Below are 17593 nucleotides of genomic sequence, written 5' to 3'. Positions count from 1 at the left end.
CAAAAAGGATACTGCAGATCTGGGGGAAAAGCACAGAAGAAGGCAACCAAAATGACTAATGGGTTAGCACACCCTTCCTAAGAGTTTGTTTCAGATTAGAACGAGAGATGACTAAGTGGAGACATGATAGATGTTTATAAAATTATGTACACGGCAAAGAAAGTAGACAGAGAGAACTTCTTCCTCTCTCCCCCAACATGCTAGAATTCAGGGGCATCTAATTAAATTGATGGGCTGTAGATGCATGACAGTCAAAAAGAAATATTTCTTCACTCAGTGAGTGATTAAATGCAGGGGATGTGGTGACGGCTCAGGGGACAGCCAGTTTTTAATGGGGAGTAGACAGACGCATGAAGGATAAATCTATCAGTGGCTACTAGCCATGGTGACCGATGGAAACTTCCACATTCAGAGGCAGTGAGTCTCTGAATCCCAGAGCGAGGAGGCAAGATCAGGGGAGGGCCTTGGCCTCTATGTCCTGTTGTTGGACCTTCAGAGGAATTGATTGGCCAACCACGGTGTGAGACAGGATGCTGGACTAGATGGACTACTGATCTGATCTGGCAGGATTCTTCTTCTGTTCTAAGATGTAAATTCATCAAGGACAGCTGTGCGTAGGCGTTGTATTGCAAACACACTTCTCTTTGTTTCAAGGATTGTAAGCTACACAGCGATAGTTGCAGGATGGAAGGGGACAAGATTCTGCAGATGACGAGGTGTGGTTGACAGCTCTCTCAATACTGCCCTGAATTCTTTGGAGAAAGATATTTGGGGCCCTTCCTTCGCCTTTGCCAGAACAGGCCACATACTTTGGCTCTCTTGAGAGTCGTTCTTGAGTAGGCTTTTGATTCTGCAACCCATTGCAGAACGGAGGAGCTGAAAAAAGGAGCCAGCCTTGGTCAGACGTAGCACACACTGGGGTTGTGGGGTCTTTTGCAGTGAGCCAGACAGGCCAGCTGGACTTCTTCCACCACCCCCCCCCAGCTCCTTTCTCTTGCTCAGTCTTTACTCGCTCCCATTCTCTCCTGCTTCTCTCAGGGTAATACTGCTGGCCTTCTGCTCATCACCCCCTCAGTGGCTGCTGCCATTCTGCTGCTAGGAGCAGCTACACAGGACAGTCGCACAGTCTGAGCACTGTGTTTCAGCATCATCCCCTGCATTGCAAAAAATCCTGAGCAAAATTACTTCAAAACATTTGTCAGCTCCCTCCCCTCACCAATACAAGCTCTTGCATTCCTTGTGATGTTGGGCTGGCTCCAATCCCTTCCTTTTCCTTCTCTCCCCTCCAGCAGCCAGCATGGAGTCACGGAGACAGTATCCTGGGGGCAGAAGCAGATTCAAATCTCCACTCAACAATGAAGCAACTTGAATGACCTTCGGCCAGTCCTGTCACCATCTCTGAACCTGACCTACCTCACAGGGTTGTTGTGAGGAGGAAGTGGGATAACTCTGTATATGTCTCTTTCCAGGAAGAAAGGGTGCTTGTTAATGGTTCGTCATCTTCTTGGAGAGGAGTGACAAGTGGAGTGCCTCAGGGATCTGTCCGGGGCCCTCAATCAAACTGAAAATGAAATTCTTGGGCAATCGTTAAGGCAATTCACAAGCAGCAAATGAGAAAAGGGGTAGAGTGTCTGCAGATTGTGCCAGCCTCAGGATGGTAAAGAGTTAATTAGTTGTTAAGGTGGGAGTGAAGAATTGGAATGCAAGAACACTGCCTGACCTAGGTCGTTCATAATATAAACATCTGCTTCCTAGATCGTCAAAACAGGGTCTTTCAATACGTAAGGTTGGCAAGTAATATTTTAAAAAGACTGGAAGAACAACACAAAGATTAAGAGGGAACCTTTCTGAAAGCACTTCAAACTGAATTGGGTACAAGATCCTGTCAAAACTCCGATCCATGTTTTGTGGACTGCAAACAGATCACCTGCTGGTCTTCACAAAGTGGGTACTTATTTTTGTTTCCTGAAAAGGATTATAGATCTTGCTCTGACTTTCAGTCTAAATGCAATCATGAGAATGATGCATAAAAACTCATGGGTAGCCGTGGCGCATCAGGCCAATGGTCCACTTAGCCCAGAATGCGGTTCCCAAGAGCGGCCACAAGAAGGGCCCACAAACCACAGCCTTCACCTGTCAGCTGCTCTCAGCATCTGGCAGTCAGATGCATTTTATTCTGCTTCTGAAGCCAGAGGTGCCTTTTTGGCCTGGATTAGTTTTGTCCTGGGAATGCTTGAGGCAAAGAAGGCCCAAACCTACATTGTCAGAATTAAGTAGGCTCCGCATGACTAAGCTTTCAAACTTTTGCACTCAAGGAAAGAGGTGAGGGGAGAGATGACATTGGGCCAGAATCTCCATACGCCATCGGCCAATTTATATTATTACTTGTTATTGAGGACTTCCCACTGAGGAAAAGATAACAGAAAACGGATTTTATTTGGAAAACCGTTCTGGCTGACGTCCTTGGAAGGAAATAAACTGAAAGTAAACTCAAGAAAGGACATTGTTTTAAAACAATCTTTACTATTGTTTAATGCTATAAGGATAGGTCTTTTCTTCTTGTTTTGATTTATCTGAGACCGTCCTGTGAAGAACCAAGAACTGGCAGTGTAGCTGTTCACCTGTTTTAGGAATTCAAAACAATTTGGATGCTATCCTGCAGAGTCTGCTTTAAAAGAATACACTCCAATAGGAATGAAGCAGCCTAACTATGCTCAGGACTGCAGCCTTTGACGTAGCCTGCGATGCCCTCTGGTGGAAGGAGAACCAAAATAGACCTTTTCCGACCGCAGCCCATGTTCCAGACGCCGAATGGCCAGCTCTTGAGTGTCTGGTCCCAACAGAACTGCTGCCCAGGCAAAGAGATGCGCACGTGCTGACCCGTTCGGAACCCCAAAGTGTCAGTTTCTCTCTATTTTCAGAAAACGCACGTTTCCCACTGCCAGGCAATTTCTCTAAGTTTGCTAATAAAACCACGTGGGACAGTTGGCCAAACGGGGGAATTCAGCGCAAGCGCAAGAAATGCACACTTCCCTCTTGTAAATCGTCAAATGGGCTTATCCTACACGAATGCAAATACCTATATGTCCTGTGATTGATGACTGACACGCATGTAGAAGCATCACAAAGATAGCTGCTGGTTCAAAAGAGCCATCTAGCCCGGCATCCTCTTTCCAGTCATTTTACATTTGATGCTGAAGCAATTTGGGAGTTAAATCCAGCGTGTGGCTTAATGGCACAAGTCCTTTGCAACACATCTTGCTTTCACATGTATACTGAAGATTTCTTTTTTAAGTTAAGTATAGATCACGTTGGCACCTACACGTGGGACTCTAACAGTTGCTTACAGGCATATGACTACCACTTAACTTTGGAAGCAACAAGGTTAAAAGGTTAGCACTAAAGATCCGGCACCGTTTTCCTTCCTCTCCCCGCGCTCTATGGAAAGCAGCGGGTCGTAGGCGCACTATCCCTTTAAGGAAAAGTAACGTTCTGACGCATCTTAGCCTATCTGAACCATCATTTTCCGCCAGGAGCAGCCCCTTCAGCTGGAGCCGCGGCTGGTCGCTTCCTATTGGCTGCGAGAGCCGGTTTTTAAAAATCTCTAGGCACCGCCCTTAGCAACCGCATTCTTCCCAGCTCTCGGATTGGCTACTGAGGAGCCAATCGACGGTCGTCCTCCGGCAATGTAGCAATTTTCAAATTCCCATTTTTGCTGCGGCAGATCAAGCGAGGCGAGTAGAGAATCTGACTGGTGGCGGTAGGTGGCCCCGAGCTATTCGGAAGGGAGTCAGGCGGCATCCTTGCCTGCTCGCCTCGTGGGACCAAGGAGAGGCTCTGGGTGGGTGGGTAGGTGGGTGGGTAGGGGCGATTTCGCCCGGTCCCTTGCGCAAGGAGGCTGCTTCCCATTCCCCAGCCTTACTCCCTGGCACTGCACAAGGCGGCTGCACTTCCGTCCTTCGGTTGCTTGGCCCGATGCATGGCCCATTGCTGCAGCGGAGATATCTCCTCCCTGGGCGGCTCCTGATTCCATTGCTTCCCTCTTGCCTTCTCACTACGGCGTGGGTGACTGTAGCAGGCCCTTTTGCCCCCGGAAAAGCCCCTGGTCTTCCAGACAGCATGCTGCGACGCTGCTTTTTGTCTTGGCCAGGTTCTGGGTATTTAAAAGTTAGAAATCCAGCAGGTGGAGATTAACTGCTGGCAAGGCAGTGGGATCTATGCTGTTTGGGTATCTAGCAGCTCCATCTGTGCATGGTCGCTTCAAGAGTGCAGAGGGGTTGGTCAGCAGTAGAAGAACAAGATTTAAGTCTAGTAGTACTTCAAACACCAACAAGATTTCCAAGGTGTATGGTATGGAGCAGGGGTAGTCAAACTGCGACCTTCCAGATGTCCATGGACTACAATTCCCAGGAGCCCCTGCCAGTGAATGCTGGCAGAGGCTCATGGGAATTGAAGTCCATGGACATCTGGAGGGCTGCAGTTTGACTACCCTTGCTTTGGAGAGTCTTTTTTGTCAAGCGTGTCATGTATCTGAAGAACGGGTGCCTTGACTCTTGAAAGTGTATAGCACTGACATTTTGCTGTAGTTAAAATGCTTCCACCCCTGTTTGCTGGGCTAATACTGAATGCATGCCCCCAAAATGGCATGATGCTTTTCTTGGATGCTTAGGGCTGATCCTGAGCTGAGCAGGGAGTTGGACTAGATGGCCTGTGTGGCCCCTTCCAACTCTATGATTCTATGATGGGTGGCCAAGGCAGTGGCTGGTTGTGCTTTTGGGCTTTGACTGACTGTTTCCCTCTTGCTTATTTCCTGTATCCAGCTTTGCTTTGGTGGGCTGAAAACAAGCAGTATGCCAGTTCCACGCAATACCAAGGCAGCAGGCAGCAAGCAACCCTGCCCGGGGAGAGCACCAACGGTGGAGAATGCCCAAGCCAAGAAGGTGAATGAAATCTCTGCGTCCTTTCCCCTCTCTTGGTAGCCAGGTCTGCATGCACTGTCCCTCCTCCCTTGGGCAACCTTTTGGCAAGGGCAGATTGCCAGTCTATGCTGTGGGCAAAGGGACGAGATGGGCAGGTGTTGTTGGCTTGTGGTAAGACGTTGAAGAATAGCTGTGGGTGAGTTGCAAAGAGTGGGTCTGGGGAGTTTCTGCCACAGCTGCTCTGGAAGCTGGCACTGCTCTGGGTCTCTGAGGGCGATCTTGGCCTTTAGAAGAAGGCCTATCACAAATACTCTGCATAGGTTGCCCAGCTTCTCTGTTTACCCATCCTAGGACGAAAGCTCTCAGGCGAAGCGATCTCCTTCCTCACCGCAGGGTGCACCCAAGAAGCGTTCTGCCTTTGGGGATATCACCAATGTAAGTAGCAGGCTCTGCCATTCGCGGTGGGATATGTAAGCACCAGTGCGCACTGGCATCTGAAGCAACATTCAGCACATAAGACAGACCATGCTGACTTGCCCTGCCTGACATCTTGCCTGGGTCTCTGAGGCTGAACATTTTAAACAATCTTTTCAGGTTGGGATGCAGCTGAGAGGAAACCCCAGCTACTGAATAGGTGTGCACTGTACAGATAGGGGAAGGCAGTAGTAGGGTCTGCTTCCTTCACTCATAACCTTGTGGTCTTTCCCTTGTAGGCTCGCAAGACTCAACACATATTGGGAAAGAAGGAGACGGCAAAAGCAACTTCCAAAAAGGTCCCAAAGTGTTCGGTTGTGTTGGGCATTGCAAAGAACAATGAGATTAACCTTAAAAAGTGAGGACAAAAGGGTGTATTGGTTTGTGCTGCCCTTCCTGCTGCTGGGCTGCTGTCTGTCCGTCTGCTGGCATCTCTCTTGTGGCCAGGGCTGCTGGTATTTACTGCAAGAGAGGTGGATGTTGGGGAGCTGCTGCCACGTGACAGCTGGCTAGACCTAGCTGTGAACCATGGCCACCAGTCTCCTGGGCCCTGGAGGATTTCCAGGGTCAGTACGGTGAGGGAATGCATGGGTGGGCTGGACTGGTGACTGCAGCAGGAACTCAACTGCTCGTACCAATGAAGAAAGCTAATACCTCCGTTGCAGGAGATCAGGGCAGTTTGCTCTTCATCTACGGGGAGTTTTGACAAACTTATGCTGACTGGCAAATGAGTAGGGAAGGATTTGAGAGGCCAGTCTTGGATTCTCATGTGTTCGTGGATGAATGCCGCAGTGCCCCATTGCATTTCCCACCTTGGTTGCCTACAGACATCATGTTCCTTTGCTTTACACACCTAGCATGTCGCTCTCTTGCACTCTCTGTAGCTTCTCCCTGCCAGAAGACCTAGATTCAAGTCCAGGAGCACCTTAGAGAGAAACAAGATTTTCCAGATATAAACTTTTGAGAGTCCAAGCTGCATCCCCCCACCCCAGGCATCTTCATGTTTTTCCAGTGGAAGAATTAGAAGGACTGGGGGCAGCAATGGGTTGGGGAGGGGACTCCTGTGATTGTTTTTTTCTTTTTGGAATAAGTAAAATGCTTTTTCAGGCAAAGTTTTCATACTGAACATGTATGGCATGGATGTGTAAGAAATCTTCCTATTTTTCCAATGGGAATTTTAGGGGGGGGGAAGCCTGTTAGGCTACTAAAATGAGATAAATAATGTCTTGTTTTACAAAGCCTTTCCAGGTGTATAGCATGCAAAAATCTAAAGACTTTTCAATTTTTGCAATAACAGGATCAGCAATACTGAACAAAAATCCTATTTATTAATTATATTAATATACCACCCTCCCTGGAGGCTACTGAAGACATATGTATGCTATTTGAGTGCTTTTTAAAAATAATCTTATCCATGGGAAAGCTGAAGTGTGTTTAATGATAATAAATGGAAGAGTCCAGTAGTTTCAACATTATAAAATGTAGCTTGAATATCAAAACATGCTGGTAGTCCTACCTACTTGACCCTATCAGAGTTTTTAATATAATTTCTGTGTCCAAGTACATGCTGGTTACAAGCAAATGCTGTTGGGCTGGAACCAGCGGCTGATTCGTCTGGATATTAGCTGCACTCGATTGCATTGCTAACCCAGGTTTACCTCTTTCAGGTCAGTGAACAAAATTCACTCTGAGGATGCACCGGCTGAGAAGGTTCCAGCAGAGAAGGCGGATCCTTCAGAGACACCAGCAGATGAAGTCACTTTGGTACAGGGAAGCTAGCCTCATTGACGGCTTTGTGGCTAATAGAAGGGGAACGAGCTTGTGGGTGGTTGGGGTGTTGATGGAAGATTCTGGACAAAAGGCTATATTTGTTCTTGGGGATATCAAGTGTGTGTGTGTGTGTGTGTGTGTGTGTGTATGAGAATACTTGTAGCATCTGCTCACCCTGATGCCCTCCTTCCATGGGGGACCCTGACTGTGTCTTTGGAGACTCCATGAGCCTAAACATTTTGGGGTTTCTAATTAGGACTCCCTCATTTCATGAAAATGTTATCTGCAGTGTTCTCAGATATCTGTTGGGTAATTAGAGCTGTAATGTAAAGGTAAAGGTGCAAGCACCGAGTCATGTCTGACCCTTGGGGTGACACCCTCTAGCGTTTTCATGGCAGACTCAATACGGGGTGGTTTGCCAGTGCCTTCCCCAGTCATTACCTTTTACCCCCCAGCAAGCTGGGTACTCATTTTACCGACCTGGAAGGATGGAAGGCTGAGTCAACCTTGAGCCAGCTGCTGGGATTGAACTCCCAGCCTCGTGAGCAGATCTTTCAGACTGCATGTCTGCTGCCTTACCACTCTGCGCCACAAGAGGCTTTGATTAGAGCTGTGGTGGTCCCTTTAAGATAATTCTTGGACCATGACAGGGACTTGACACTATAGATGCATCTCTTTGCTTTATCGGAGAGTGACTCTGAAGCTTTCACACCACCTTGCATGCATACAGAATCTGTTGGATCAGTGGTCACTGCTGACTCAGCCCTTGCCTTTCAGAGCTTCCAGGCCTGTCCGTGCAGATGGGGGAACTTAACTTGAGAAATGCAGGGACAGTTGCAAAGGAATTGTAGCTCATTAGCGATCCATTTCTGCATGGACCAGTCCTCAGCTTCCCCAATAAACTGCATTTTGTGTAGCATAAGCAAGAAAGTCAAAGACCCTGGACAGCTGATGGTTGAGAGTGGACAGAACAGTGAGTGCCTCAGACTAGGGCAGCTACAGCCGTCTTCAAGCTGGGATTTGTCGCAATGGGATTTTAAGAGACTGTAGCAGTTAGAAGATCATGGCACCCGGCCCTCTCAGTTCCTAGCAAATAAATGGGGAAGAAATGGAGGTAGTGACAGATTTTATTTTCCTGGGCTCCAAGATCACTGCAGATGGGGACTGCAACAAAGAAATTAAAAGACGCTTGCTCCTGGGGAAGAAAGCTATGGCAAATCTAGACAGCATCCTAAAAAGTAGAGACATCACCCTGCCAACAAAAGTGCGTCTAGTCAAGGCTATGGTATTCCTAGTTGCAATGTATGGCTGCGAAAGTTGGACCATAAGGAAGGCTGAGTATCAAAGAATTGAAGCTTTTGAACTCTGGTGCTGGAGAAGACTCTTGCGAGTCCCTTGGACTGCAAGGCGAACAAACCGGTCAGTCCTAGAGGAGATCAGCCCTGACTGCTCCTTAGAAGGCCAGATCCTGAAGATGAAACTCAAATACTTTGGCCACCTCATGAGAAGGAAGGACTCCCTGGAGAAGAGCCTAATGCTGGGAGCGATTGAGGGCAAAAGAAGAAGGGGACAACAGAGAATGAGGTGGCTGGATGGAGTCACTGAAGCAGTAGGTGCAAACTTAAATGGACTCCGGGGAATGGTAGAGGACAGGAAGGCCTGGGGGATCATTGTCCATGGGGTCACGATGGGTCGGACATGACTTCGCACCTAACAACAACAGGCAATTAGATGACCTTCAACGAAAGAACTTATGAGGAAGCCAGTAAGCTGTGGATGGCAGAATGACTTGTCGATCTGTGGTTTTAGTTGGTGGAGAGCAAAAGGCTTCGATCTAGATACTTCTCTAAAACAACCAAAAAATCTCTTTCCATGTGCAGGTGAAGCCAACTGAGGACATAGACAAGGTCCAGCGGGATGATCCTTATGCAGTCTCTGAATATGCCAAAGATATCTTCGACTATATGCGGGAGCGTGAGGTAGCTTGGAGATGGGGGTTGGTTGGGGGATGAAATGGGGGGCGGGGGGAATCCTGAGGTTATTTGGAGGATGATACTCCCTTTAAAAGCTACGATTTATATTTTGATTCTCGGGTCTGGAATAAGTACTGCCTGAAGTGAGGCTTTGTTCTGGTGGCTGTGGGTGAAAGGAAATTCCCACCCTGCCTCTCCTTGGGTTTCTTTCCCAACTGAGCACCTGGGGGTGAGACTGCAAAACTCAAGCTGGGGCTCCCTGGATTCCAAAAGCAGCCCCGGCTTCAGTCTGAATGCTTTGGGTTTGGGCTATCACAGAATTTGCCATCAGTCTAGCCGATTGTTCGTCCCTCCTGGATGGACTTGGCGAGTCAGCCTTTCCTGTGGAGTGTTTGGAAAGCAGCACCTGACTGTACGCTTGGTTCTTCCTCTTCTGTTCTATCCTGCCTAGGAGGGTTTCTTGATCCCGGATTACATGGAGAATCAGCCTGACATCACCAGGGACATGCGGGCCATTCTGGTAGACTGGATGGTGGAGGTGCAGGTGGGTCCCTGTTGCACATCAAAAGCGAGGTCATGTGGCAAAGCTTAGAACGCCACCCTTTGAAGGCAGGTTGATCTGTTGGCTGAGGTCATCAGGGAGGGTGGAGAAGAGGTTCAAGATCAGCTGGGCTGGTGTGGTGAAAAGGGGAGCTACTTGGGAAGGGTGCTTGTTGCCATTAGCAAGTCCTGGGTCATCAGGCCAGTCCCATGGCCAGCAAGAAGTAAGATGATGCCTCCAACCCCATCCCCAACTCTGAGGCTGGTTCCAGGACCTGGTAATAGCAGCAAGGACCGTTCATTGGGGATAGTCTGAAAAGTACCCAAATTTGTGTTGATTCAGACACTTTTGGGACTGATTATTATTATTACTACTACTTATATTTATTTGACCACCACCCCCGAAACAGCCGGCTCATGGCAGATTACATCCATTAAACCCCCCCACCTAAAACACTACCCAGAAGTCCCAGATGGCGGAAAAACACTATTCACAGGATACTCCATCCCCCCCCCCCCCCCCCCATGCACAACCGTCGGTCCTCCAGGTCAGTGGTCCCCAACCTGCTCCAGGTGGTTGCTTCTAAGAGTATCCAGGCCAGCAGCTTTTCCATTTGGGGAGGGAGCCATTCTCCCTGACCTGGCCTCAACCAAATGCCTGGCGGAAGAGCTCCATTTTACAAGCCCCACGGAACATTGAAAACTCCGTCACGGCCCTTAGCTCTTCCGGGAGTTTGTTCCACCAGGTTGGGGCCAGGACTGAGAATGCCCTGGCCCTGGCTGAGGCCAGGTGTGCCTCCTAGAGGTCAAGGACAACCAGCAGAGCGAAGCGCCCTTAGACAAGGACATAAGGGGACAGGTATGGGTTCCAGTCTGTCTCATGAGTTGGGTTGTGCCAGATCTAAGTATTGAGCCAGACTGGCTCTGTGAGCCTGTTCTGTACTCTGTCTCCCTCCCTGGCTCCTTGGAGAACTGTTTTTATCTCCCGGGCTCTCACAGGAGAACTTTGACCTTACCCACGAGACGCTTTACCTGGCCATCAAACTCATGGACCACTATCTGGCGAAGGTGAGCAGCATGCGGGACAAGCTGCAGCTTATCGGCTCCACGGCCATCCTCATCGCCTCCAAGTTTGAGGTAAGTCCAAGAAGGGAGGCACAAGGCAGAGCTGAACAAGAGGGACTTGCTGATGCCCCTCCTGGTGGCTGGAGGAACACGGGACCTGCATCTCTCTTCCAAGGCTTGCGGCTTCTTTCCTGAAGCTCAGCTGCATCTTTCTCTGTTGTCCATGGGGCAAAAGCTGCATGCTCTGATGTATCCTGCTTTTGCCCTTTTAGATTTCTTCTGCTCCCACCCGACTTCAATGTGTTCTCCTTAAAAAAGCAAGTTTTTAATTTCTGCAGTTTTGCTTGTAATATGAGCTGTGAGCCTCCTGCGTGTCCTTGTGCCCCTTGAGGATGATTAAAGAGGGTTGTAAGATATTGTTATATTTCATTGAGCATATGCATTAGGTTGGCAAAGAGCACTTAGGTGCCACTACAAACCCCCAAGGAGCACGCAGATCCAGTGATCAGAATCTGCTCAGGATCCCCAGCCTACGTTCTCTGTACCGTTTCTACGTTTTATGTAAACCGCCCTGAGCCTCAGGGGAGGGCGGTATATAAATATAAATCAATCAATCAAACTGGCCTCAACTAGGGTCAGGGTCTTTTTGGTCGTAGCCCCAGCCTGGTGGAACAAACACTCTGTCTAATGGTATCAGGGCTCTGCAAGATCTTAAGCAGTTCTTAAGATCTGCAAAACAGAGCTGTTCTGGGATATTTCTGCTTTCAGCCAGCCTTCCTGGCTGATTCCCATCTGGACTGCATCAAGTCAACTCTATAAGAATTGGCCTACATACTGCCCCCTCCTCTCTCCCTAGACAAGAGGTAGAATTTTATTTAGGTATGGATTTCATTGTATTTTATAATGTATTTTATTATATTTTACAAAAGGTGAGCTAAAAGTCTGAAAATAAATAAAAATAAATGCACCATGCCCATTTCTACTGGCAAACTTACAAGAAAGCTTATAAGAATACAGTGATTCTAAAATGCACTTCTAATAGGAAAATTGTGCCATAGTAGGCTGTGTTAAAATTGCAGGTCATTGAATATGACTTCTCTTTGTTCGGGGCCTGCCCCTGAATACAGGCTGCGCTGCCAGTAAGCTTTTCAGAGCATAGAAACAGCCATTACACTCCCTCCTCCCGCCTCGTTCTATGCAGGAGCGCTGCCCCCCCTGCGTGGATGACTTCCTTTACATCTGTGATGATGCTTACAAGAGGGAAGAACTCATCTCCATGGAAATGAGCATATTGCAAACGCTCCACTTTGACATAAATATTCCTGTTGCATACCGCTTCCTCCGCCGGTTTGCCAAGGTGAGTCAGTGTTCGGCTGTTGCTTGGGAAATTGGAAGATGCCTGGGGTCCTCCAACACAGAGCATAAGCGCATGCGTGGAGGGGGCTGCCCATGTTCTGGACATGTTCCCTCTCCACCTCTGCAAGAGCAGCTGTGCCATAATTGACATTCCCAGGAAGCCCAGTCCTGCCCTTTGTGCACAGATCCGTAGCAGCCTGGAAACCATCCTCAGGCCAGCAAACCCTCTGCACTTGGGCTCTTTCTCTAACGTCTGTGCTTGCAGATGAGCTCTCCTCCCCCTAACGAGCAGGACCATGCGTGGCAGTGAGCCAAGCATTGCTCAGATGCTTGCCAGCCTCAGTCTACAACTTTGAGTACGAGCACCTTTTGAGGGAAAAAAAAAGAAAAGGAAGTTAAGCTTCTGAGGCTTCTTCAGTCTGCGTCAGTAGACACATCCCTGAGAATATGGGCTGGAGACGGGAGAAGAGTGTAAATTAGCGATCCCCAACCTGTGGGCCGCGGACCACATGTGGTCCTTCGACTAATTGGAGGTGGGCCGCGAAGGACGCCTTCTCTCCCCCCCCCCCCGACCCTGTACTTCATCCCCCCCGTCCCTTTACAACACACTTCGGGTGTCATTGTCTCCCATCACTCACAGATGGGACTATCTCCTTGCAGAGAAACAAGCTCAGGGTTCTCATTGATTTGTCATTGTCATGAGTTAAAATTTCCATGAAAATAAAATGTTCCTTATGTTCATTGTTGTGGCATGTCTGTATCTTATTTTGAAGGGATGTTTAAACATTACCATAGCGATCAGAGAGCGTTAGGGCAGTGGTTGAGAGTAGAGGATTAAACTACCACCCCCCCCCCCCCACCGGGCCTCAGTAAAATTTTCAAGCGTTAAGTGGTCCCCGGTGATAAAAAGGTTGGGGACCACTGGTGTAAATGCCCAGTCCTGCTGGGATATGAAAGGAGTAGGGCCTGGTACACCTGCCAATCCGGATTTGGGGTGGGTGGGGAGCTGTGTTCTTGCAAAGTTAATATTGTGCATACATTTCTAGGCCCCTGAAGCGATGGGGAACACAGAGATACATTTCAGGGGGGAAAAGCCTTTGGAAACATTGGAAAATATGCAGTACATCCTTATCAACCTTATTTGATCACTGTAAAAAATGATACCTGCCGTCTAGTGCTTGGCACATCAAATTGTGCCATTTGCTGCATTTAGGACACTTAAGTGAGAGTAGAACCAGAGCCTTGCCCTGCCCCCCCCTCCCCCCCAGGCAGGCAGTAGGCTGGGCTGAAGCATGAGCAAGCTGGTTCTGTAAGTTTCTTTGAGGCTTGTCTTAGGCTCACCCTGCAATGCTAGAAGTGCTGGATCAAGTCACAGGTTCAAGGGTGGAGATGTGGACCTGGTTCAAGGGACTTTTTCAGGTCAGATGTTACAGCCTTGGGCCACCAGAGCTTTTGGGCAGACAAGGGAAAATGTGTCCAGGGAATGCTGCCTCACCTCCTGCCTCACCATCTGTCCTTTCGCAGTGTGCCCACGCCACCATGGAGACTCTGACACTGGCCCGGTTCATCTGTGAACTGACCCTGCAGGAATATGACTTTGTCCAGGAGAAGGCCTCTCGGTTGGCTGCTAGCTGCCTCCTCTTGGCGCTGAACATGAAGAACCTCGATGGCTGGGTGAGCCCTCTTCCTCTGAGCAGGTGGGGACTGGACCCCGTCCTGAGCAAAGCGCGTGAGATGCCAAGCCGGGGGGGGGGGGGCGCTTTTCACAGCAGTGGGAATGGAGCAGCCTCAGGCTCTGGGCACCTTCTTTGTGAAGCTGTCCTGGAACGGTGCAAATTGCTGCTGTGTTACAGAATTCCACGCTGGAGTATTACAGCAGCTACAGTGTCCAGGACCTCCAATCGTTGGTTAAGAAGCTGAACTTCCTGTTGACCTATCAGCATGATGAGCGGCTCAAGGCTGTGCGGAACAAATACTCTCACAGGTGAGAGCTCCCCTCTCCCCCTTTCTTCTTCTCTTGCCCTTGAGGTGTAAAGCAGGGGTAGTCAAACTGCGGCCCTCCAGATGTCCATGGACTACAATTCCCAGGAGCCCCTGCCAGCATTCGCTGGCAGGGGCTCCTGGGAATTGTAGTCCATGGACTTCTGGAGGGCCGCAGTTTGACTACCCCTGGTGTAAAGGGTGTAGAAAGATGGATACTCCTAAACGCACAGTGGTGGTGATGACAGGTTAACTTTGTGTGCTTGTGGCAACTTGGGGGTAAGACCTGGAGTGCTGGATGGTGGATCCCTTCTCTGCCAAGGCAGCTTGGACACGTTACAGCCTAACCTACCTCACAAGGTGGTTGTAGCAACGATAAAAATGGAAGGAGAAGAGAAATATGTTTTCTCCCCATTAGGGAGTCACTCAGGATATGAACGTCTTGAGTGAATAAAACTGCTGCTGATGACTGTAGCTGGTTTGAATGGAGCTAATTAATAATAACCTTGGCTATGTGGCCATTAGTCATTTGCTTATGAAACAACTAGAATAGCAGCTAAAAGCATAAGGTATGTGGGTCTTGGGCAAGGATTTTAGGAGATGTCTGAGAGCAAAGCCCAATTGTGGGGTGAAATGTGGGGAGGGACCATGGAACTCTTTCTGCATCTGCATCCCTATCCTACTGGAGTGCGCCTGTATTTTCATTGTTTTCACAGTTGGTATTGAAATAATTTTGTCCCATTAGGGGTACTTATTCCACAGCTGTCAGAAAGCCCCATCTGCTGTGACCATCAACCAAATGAGCCACATGACTCATACAATAACTGAGCTATAGCTATTTAACAATAACCTGTTCACTTACCAGTTTACTTACCTCTGAACTTGTAAGGTTCTCTCTCCCCACACGGTTGAACCTCAGCCCGCCCTAGTGCAGCTGGATCAATTCTCTCTGCCTTCCCACTCCCCGCTCAGCTTGAAGTTCAGCAGATCAGGTCAGAGTGAGATGACTAAAGGCCCCAAGACAGAATCCCTCCCACCAGGGAAGCCAACTTGGTGTAGCAGTTAGGAGTGTGGACTTCTAAGCTGGTGATCTGGGTTTGATTCCCTGCTCCTCCTCCACATGGAACTAGCTGGGTGGCCTTGGGCTCACTCAGCACTGATAAAGTGTTCTGACTGAGCAGGAATATCAAGGCTCTCTCAGCCTCACCTCCCTCACAGGGTGTCTGTTGTGGGGAGAAGGAAGGGAAGGTGATTGGAAGCTGCTTTGAGACACCTTCAGGTAGAGAAAAGTTGCATATAAGAACCAACTCTTTTTCTTTAGTAATATGAGGGCTCTCTCAGCCTCACCTCCCTCATAGGGTGTTTGTGGTTGGGAGAGGAAAGGGAAGGCGATTGGAAGCCGCTTGGAGACACCTTCAGGTAGAGAAAAGTTGCATATAAGAACCAACTCTTTTTCTTCAGTAATATCTGGGCTCTCTCAGCCTCACCTCCTTCACAGGGCACCTGTTGTGGGGAGAGGAAAGGGAAGGTGGTTGGAAGCTCCTTTGAGACTTTTGGGTAAAGAAAAGTGGCAAATAAGAAACAACTCTGAGGGTTCAGAGGCTGGAGCGGGCCTTCCATCTTTGGCTCAGGGCAGCAACTCACCCCATCCACGGCAGCTGTTCTAGGTGCCAGGAACAAGCCCTACCAAGCAGCAGCCTTGCACACTTTTCTGAAACAGAAAACATGGGGGGGGACGGTGTTTGTAAGAGCCACAGGTGCTGTGCCCGAGGCATAAGCTGCTCCCAAGCTCCTCTCCATGCAGCTGGAGGCTATTGCAGCTGTAGTCAACCTGTTGTCCTCCAGATGTTCATGGACTACAATTCCCATGAGCCCCTGACATCTTTTGTAATCCACGAACACCTGGAGGGCCACAGGTTGACTACCCCTGTGCTAAATCGTGCCCTGGGTTGCCTCCTTGCCTGCATCAACCTGCACAAGATTCTCTCTTTGCCTTGCAGGGTCTTCTTTGCGGTGGCCAAGATGCCACCTATGGATATGCTGAAGCTGGAGAACTCTTTGCAAAGGGCCAGCGGGAGGTCTTTGTCATAGCACCAGAGCAGTGCCGCTGCTGTGTAAATACTGTGTATATAGACGACCCTGAACCCTGAATTCTGTATATAACTTTTTTTTTATTGTAAGGGGGGGGGGAAAAGATCTGAAAAGAAATGTGTGTGTGTGCGTGCTCGTTTATGGGGAAGGGAACAAAATAATAGAAAAGGCTTTCAATAAAACATGACATGATATTTCCGCCTCTGCATGTCACTGTTGTAGTGCCCTCCGTTCTGAAGCTTCCTCTCAGCTGTGGCCTAGCCCCCTTTGCTGAATCTGTTTGGTTTCTCTTCCTCCCTTGATTGCACTTGGAGGCTGGGAGTGTCTGGGTGTGCTGTTCCTACCAGTCTGCTTCCCCCATAGCTACTGGTGGAGTCTGCAAACCCACCAAGCTGGGGGTGTTGCTGAGCAACCAGTGGGGTGACATCCTCGTGGCCACGCTGACGTGCATTTCCTTCTAAGTCAGGGGTGGGTCTCAGCCGGACAGAAGCAAGCCACGCAGCAAGAAGAAAGTCAGGCCGGTCCCTGCTCATTTATGTATTTTATATTTTGCCATCCCCGAGTACTGAATGTAGTGCTTAAAATTTATGTTCCTTTGCCAGACAGGCCATGTGCTAGAGATGCTACCCATCCTGTGTGTAGCTTCTTCATTGTAAAGGGTGCTTGAAAGGTGTTTGTTTCTACCTCTAGGGCCTGAGTCTTGGGAAAGGTAACATAGGGAAAACCTTACGTGTTGCTTTTCTGCCTGACAGGCAGCCAGTAAAAGACACGTGACGCTTGGCAGGAGCAGATCAGCTGCTTCGTTTATTGAACAAGCAGTACAGGGTTTGGGGGGCCAGTTCACTCTTACCTCCCCTGCCACAGGGGAGTGGAAAGAAAAGGCAAGGGGTGGGTGGGGCTACAGGGCTCACCTGCTGCCTTCAAGCCACGCTTGGGTGGTAGCACTGGCCAACTGGAAGAATGGAAACATATCCAACTCCTTTCATGAGTAAAGGTCATCTCTCTCGCCACCAGTTTTTTAAATGAAATATTTGGGGTTTGGTTCTGGCTGTCTTTCAGTGTATCAGTTTTTAAGCACGGATTAGGGGAAACAACTCGCCGCCTTTCCAGCTCCAGTTTTTGTTCCTTTCTCATCTAAGCTGCAACTGAGAACAGCAGCCCTGCTGAATGGGGAAGAGGCCACCCGGGGCCATACTGGGGCAACAGGGGTGTGTCCTGCGTAGCGGTTGAAACTCCACAGCCAGCCAGCAACAAGCACCCTCTTAGTCGATCCAGTCGCTCTGTGCTTCCAGGAAACTTCAACCCAGACCTGTTTTCTTTAAACGAAGAAGAGAGGCCACATTCCTTGACTTCTGTTGGGAAACATACTCCAGAGCAGGGGTAGTCAACCTGTGGTCCTCCAGATGTCCATGGACTACAATTCCC

At 49.1% G+C, this 17593-nt stretch overlaps 1 protein-coding gene across 5 annotated transcripts; it reads left to right on the top strand.

Annotated features, from left to right (window-relative positions):
• The first annotated feature begins 3660 nt into the window (after positions 1 to 3660).
• On the top strand, positions 3661 to 16362 carry CCNB3 (cyclin B3). 5 transcript variants are annotated; one of them, XR_013226146.1, is made up of 12 exons: positions 3661 to 3760; positions 4821 to 4940; positions 5271 to 5354; positions 5633 to 5751; positions 7061 to 7164; positions 9045 to 9142; positions 9588 to 9680; positions 10676 to 10813; positions 11943 to 12098; positions 13622 to 13794; positions 13951 to 14081; positions 16078 to 16362. XR_013226146.1 is itself a non-coding variant. In XM_077307507.1 (12 exons), the coding sequence occupies exons 2-12, from the start codon at positions 4851 to 4853 to the stop codon at positions 16166 to 16168; spliced, it is 1254 nt and encodes a 417-aa protein (XP_077163622.1). In that variant the 5' UTR covers positions 3661 to 3760; positions 4821 to 4850; the 3' UTR covers positions 16169 to 16362. The 5 variants fall into 5 exon arrangements, 4 of the variants coding, with proteins under 4 accessions (XP_077163622.1, XP_077163625.1, XP_077163623.1 ...); XM_077307507.1 differs by having other exon boundaries at positions 13622 to 13771; XM_077307510.1 differs by having other exon boundaries at positions 3662 to 3760; positions 7061 to 7157; positions 9044 to 9142; positions 13622 to 13771.
• The last annotated feature ends 1231 nt before the right edge of the window (positions 16363 to 17593 follow it).

Source organism: Paroedura picta, chromosome 13, assembly GCF_049243985.1.
Source record: "Paroedura picta isolate Pp20150507F chromosome 13, Ppicta_v3.0, whole genome shotgun sequence".
Lineage (NCBI taxonomy): Eukaryota > Metazoa > Chordata > Lepidosauria > Squamata > Gekkonidae > Paroedura > Paroedura picta.
Note: the sequence above shows the minus strand (reverse complement) of the source record. Positions and strands in the feature narration are given on the sequence as shown.

Bases quoted from the DNA above. Each gene is read 5' to 3' on its own strand.
- CCNB3 (XM_077307507.1), top strand. From the start codon at position 4,851: ATGCCAGTTCCACGCAATACCAAGGCAGCAGGCAGCAAGCAACCCTGC. The intron at 5,355-5,632 runs GTAAGTAGCAGG...TTTCCCTTGTAG, and splicing joins CCTTTGGGGATATCACCAAT to GCTCGCAAGACTCAACACAT. The intron at 7,165-9,044 runs GAAGCTAGCCTC...TCCATGTGCAGG, and splicing joins TGAAGTCACTTTGGTACAGG to TGAAGCCAACTGAGGACATA.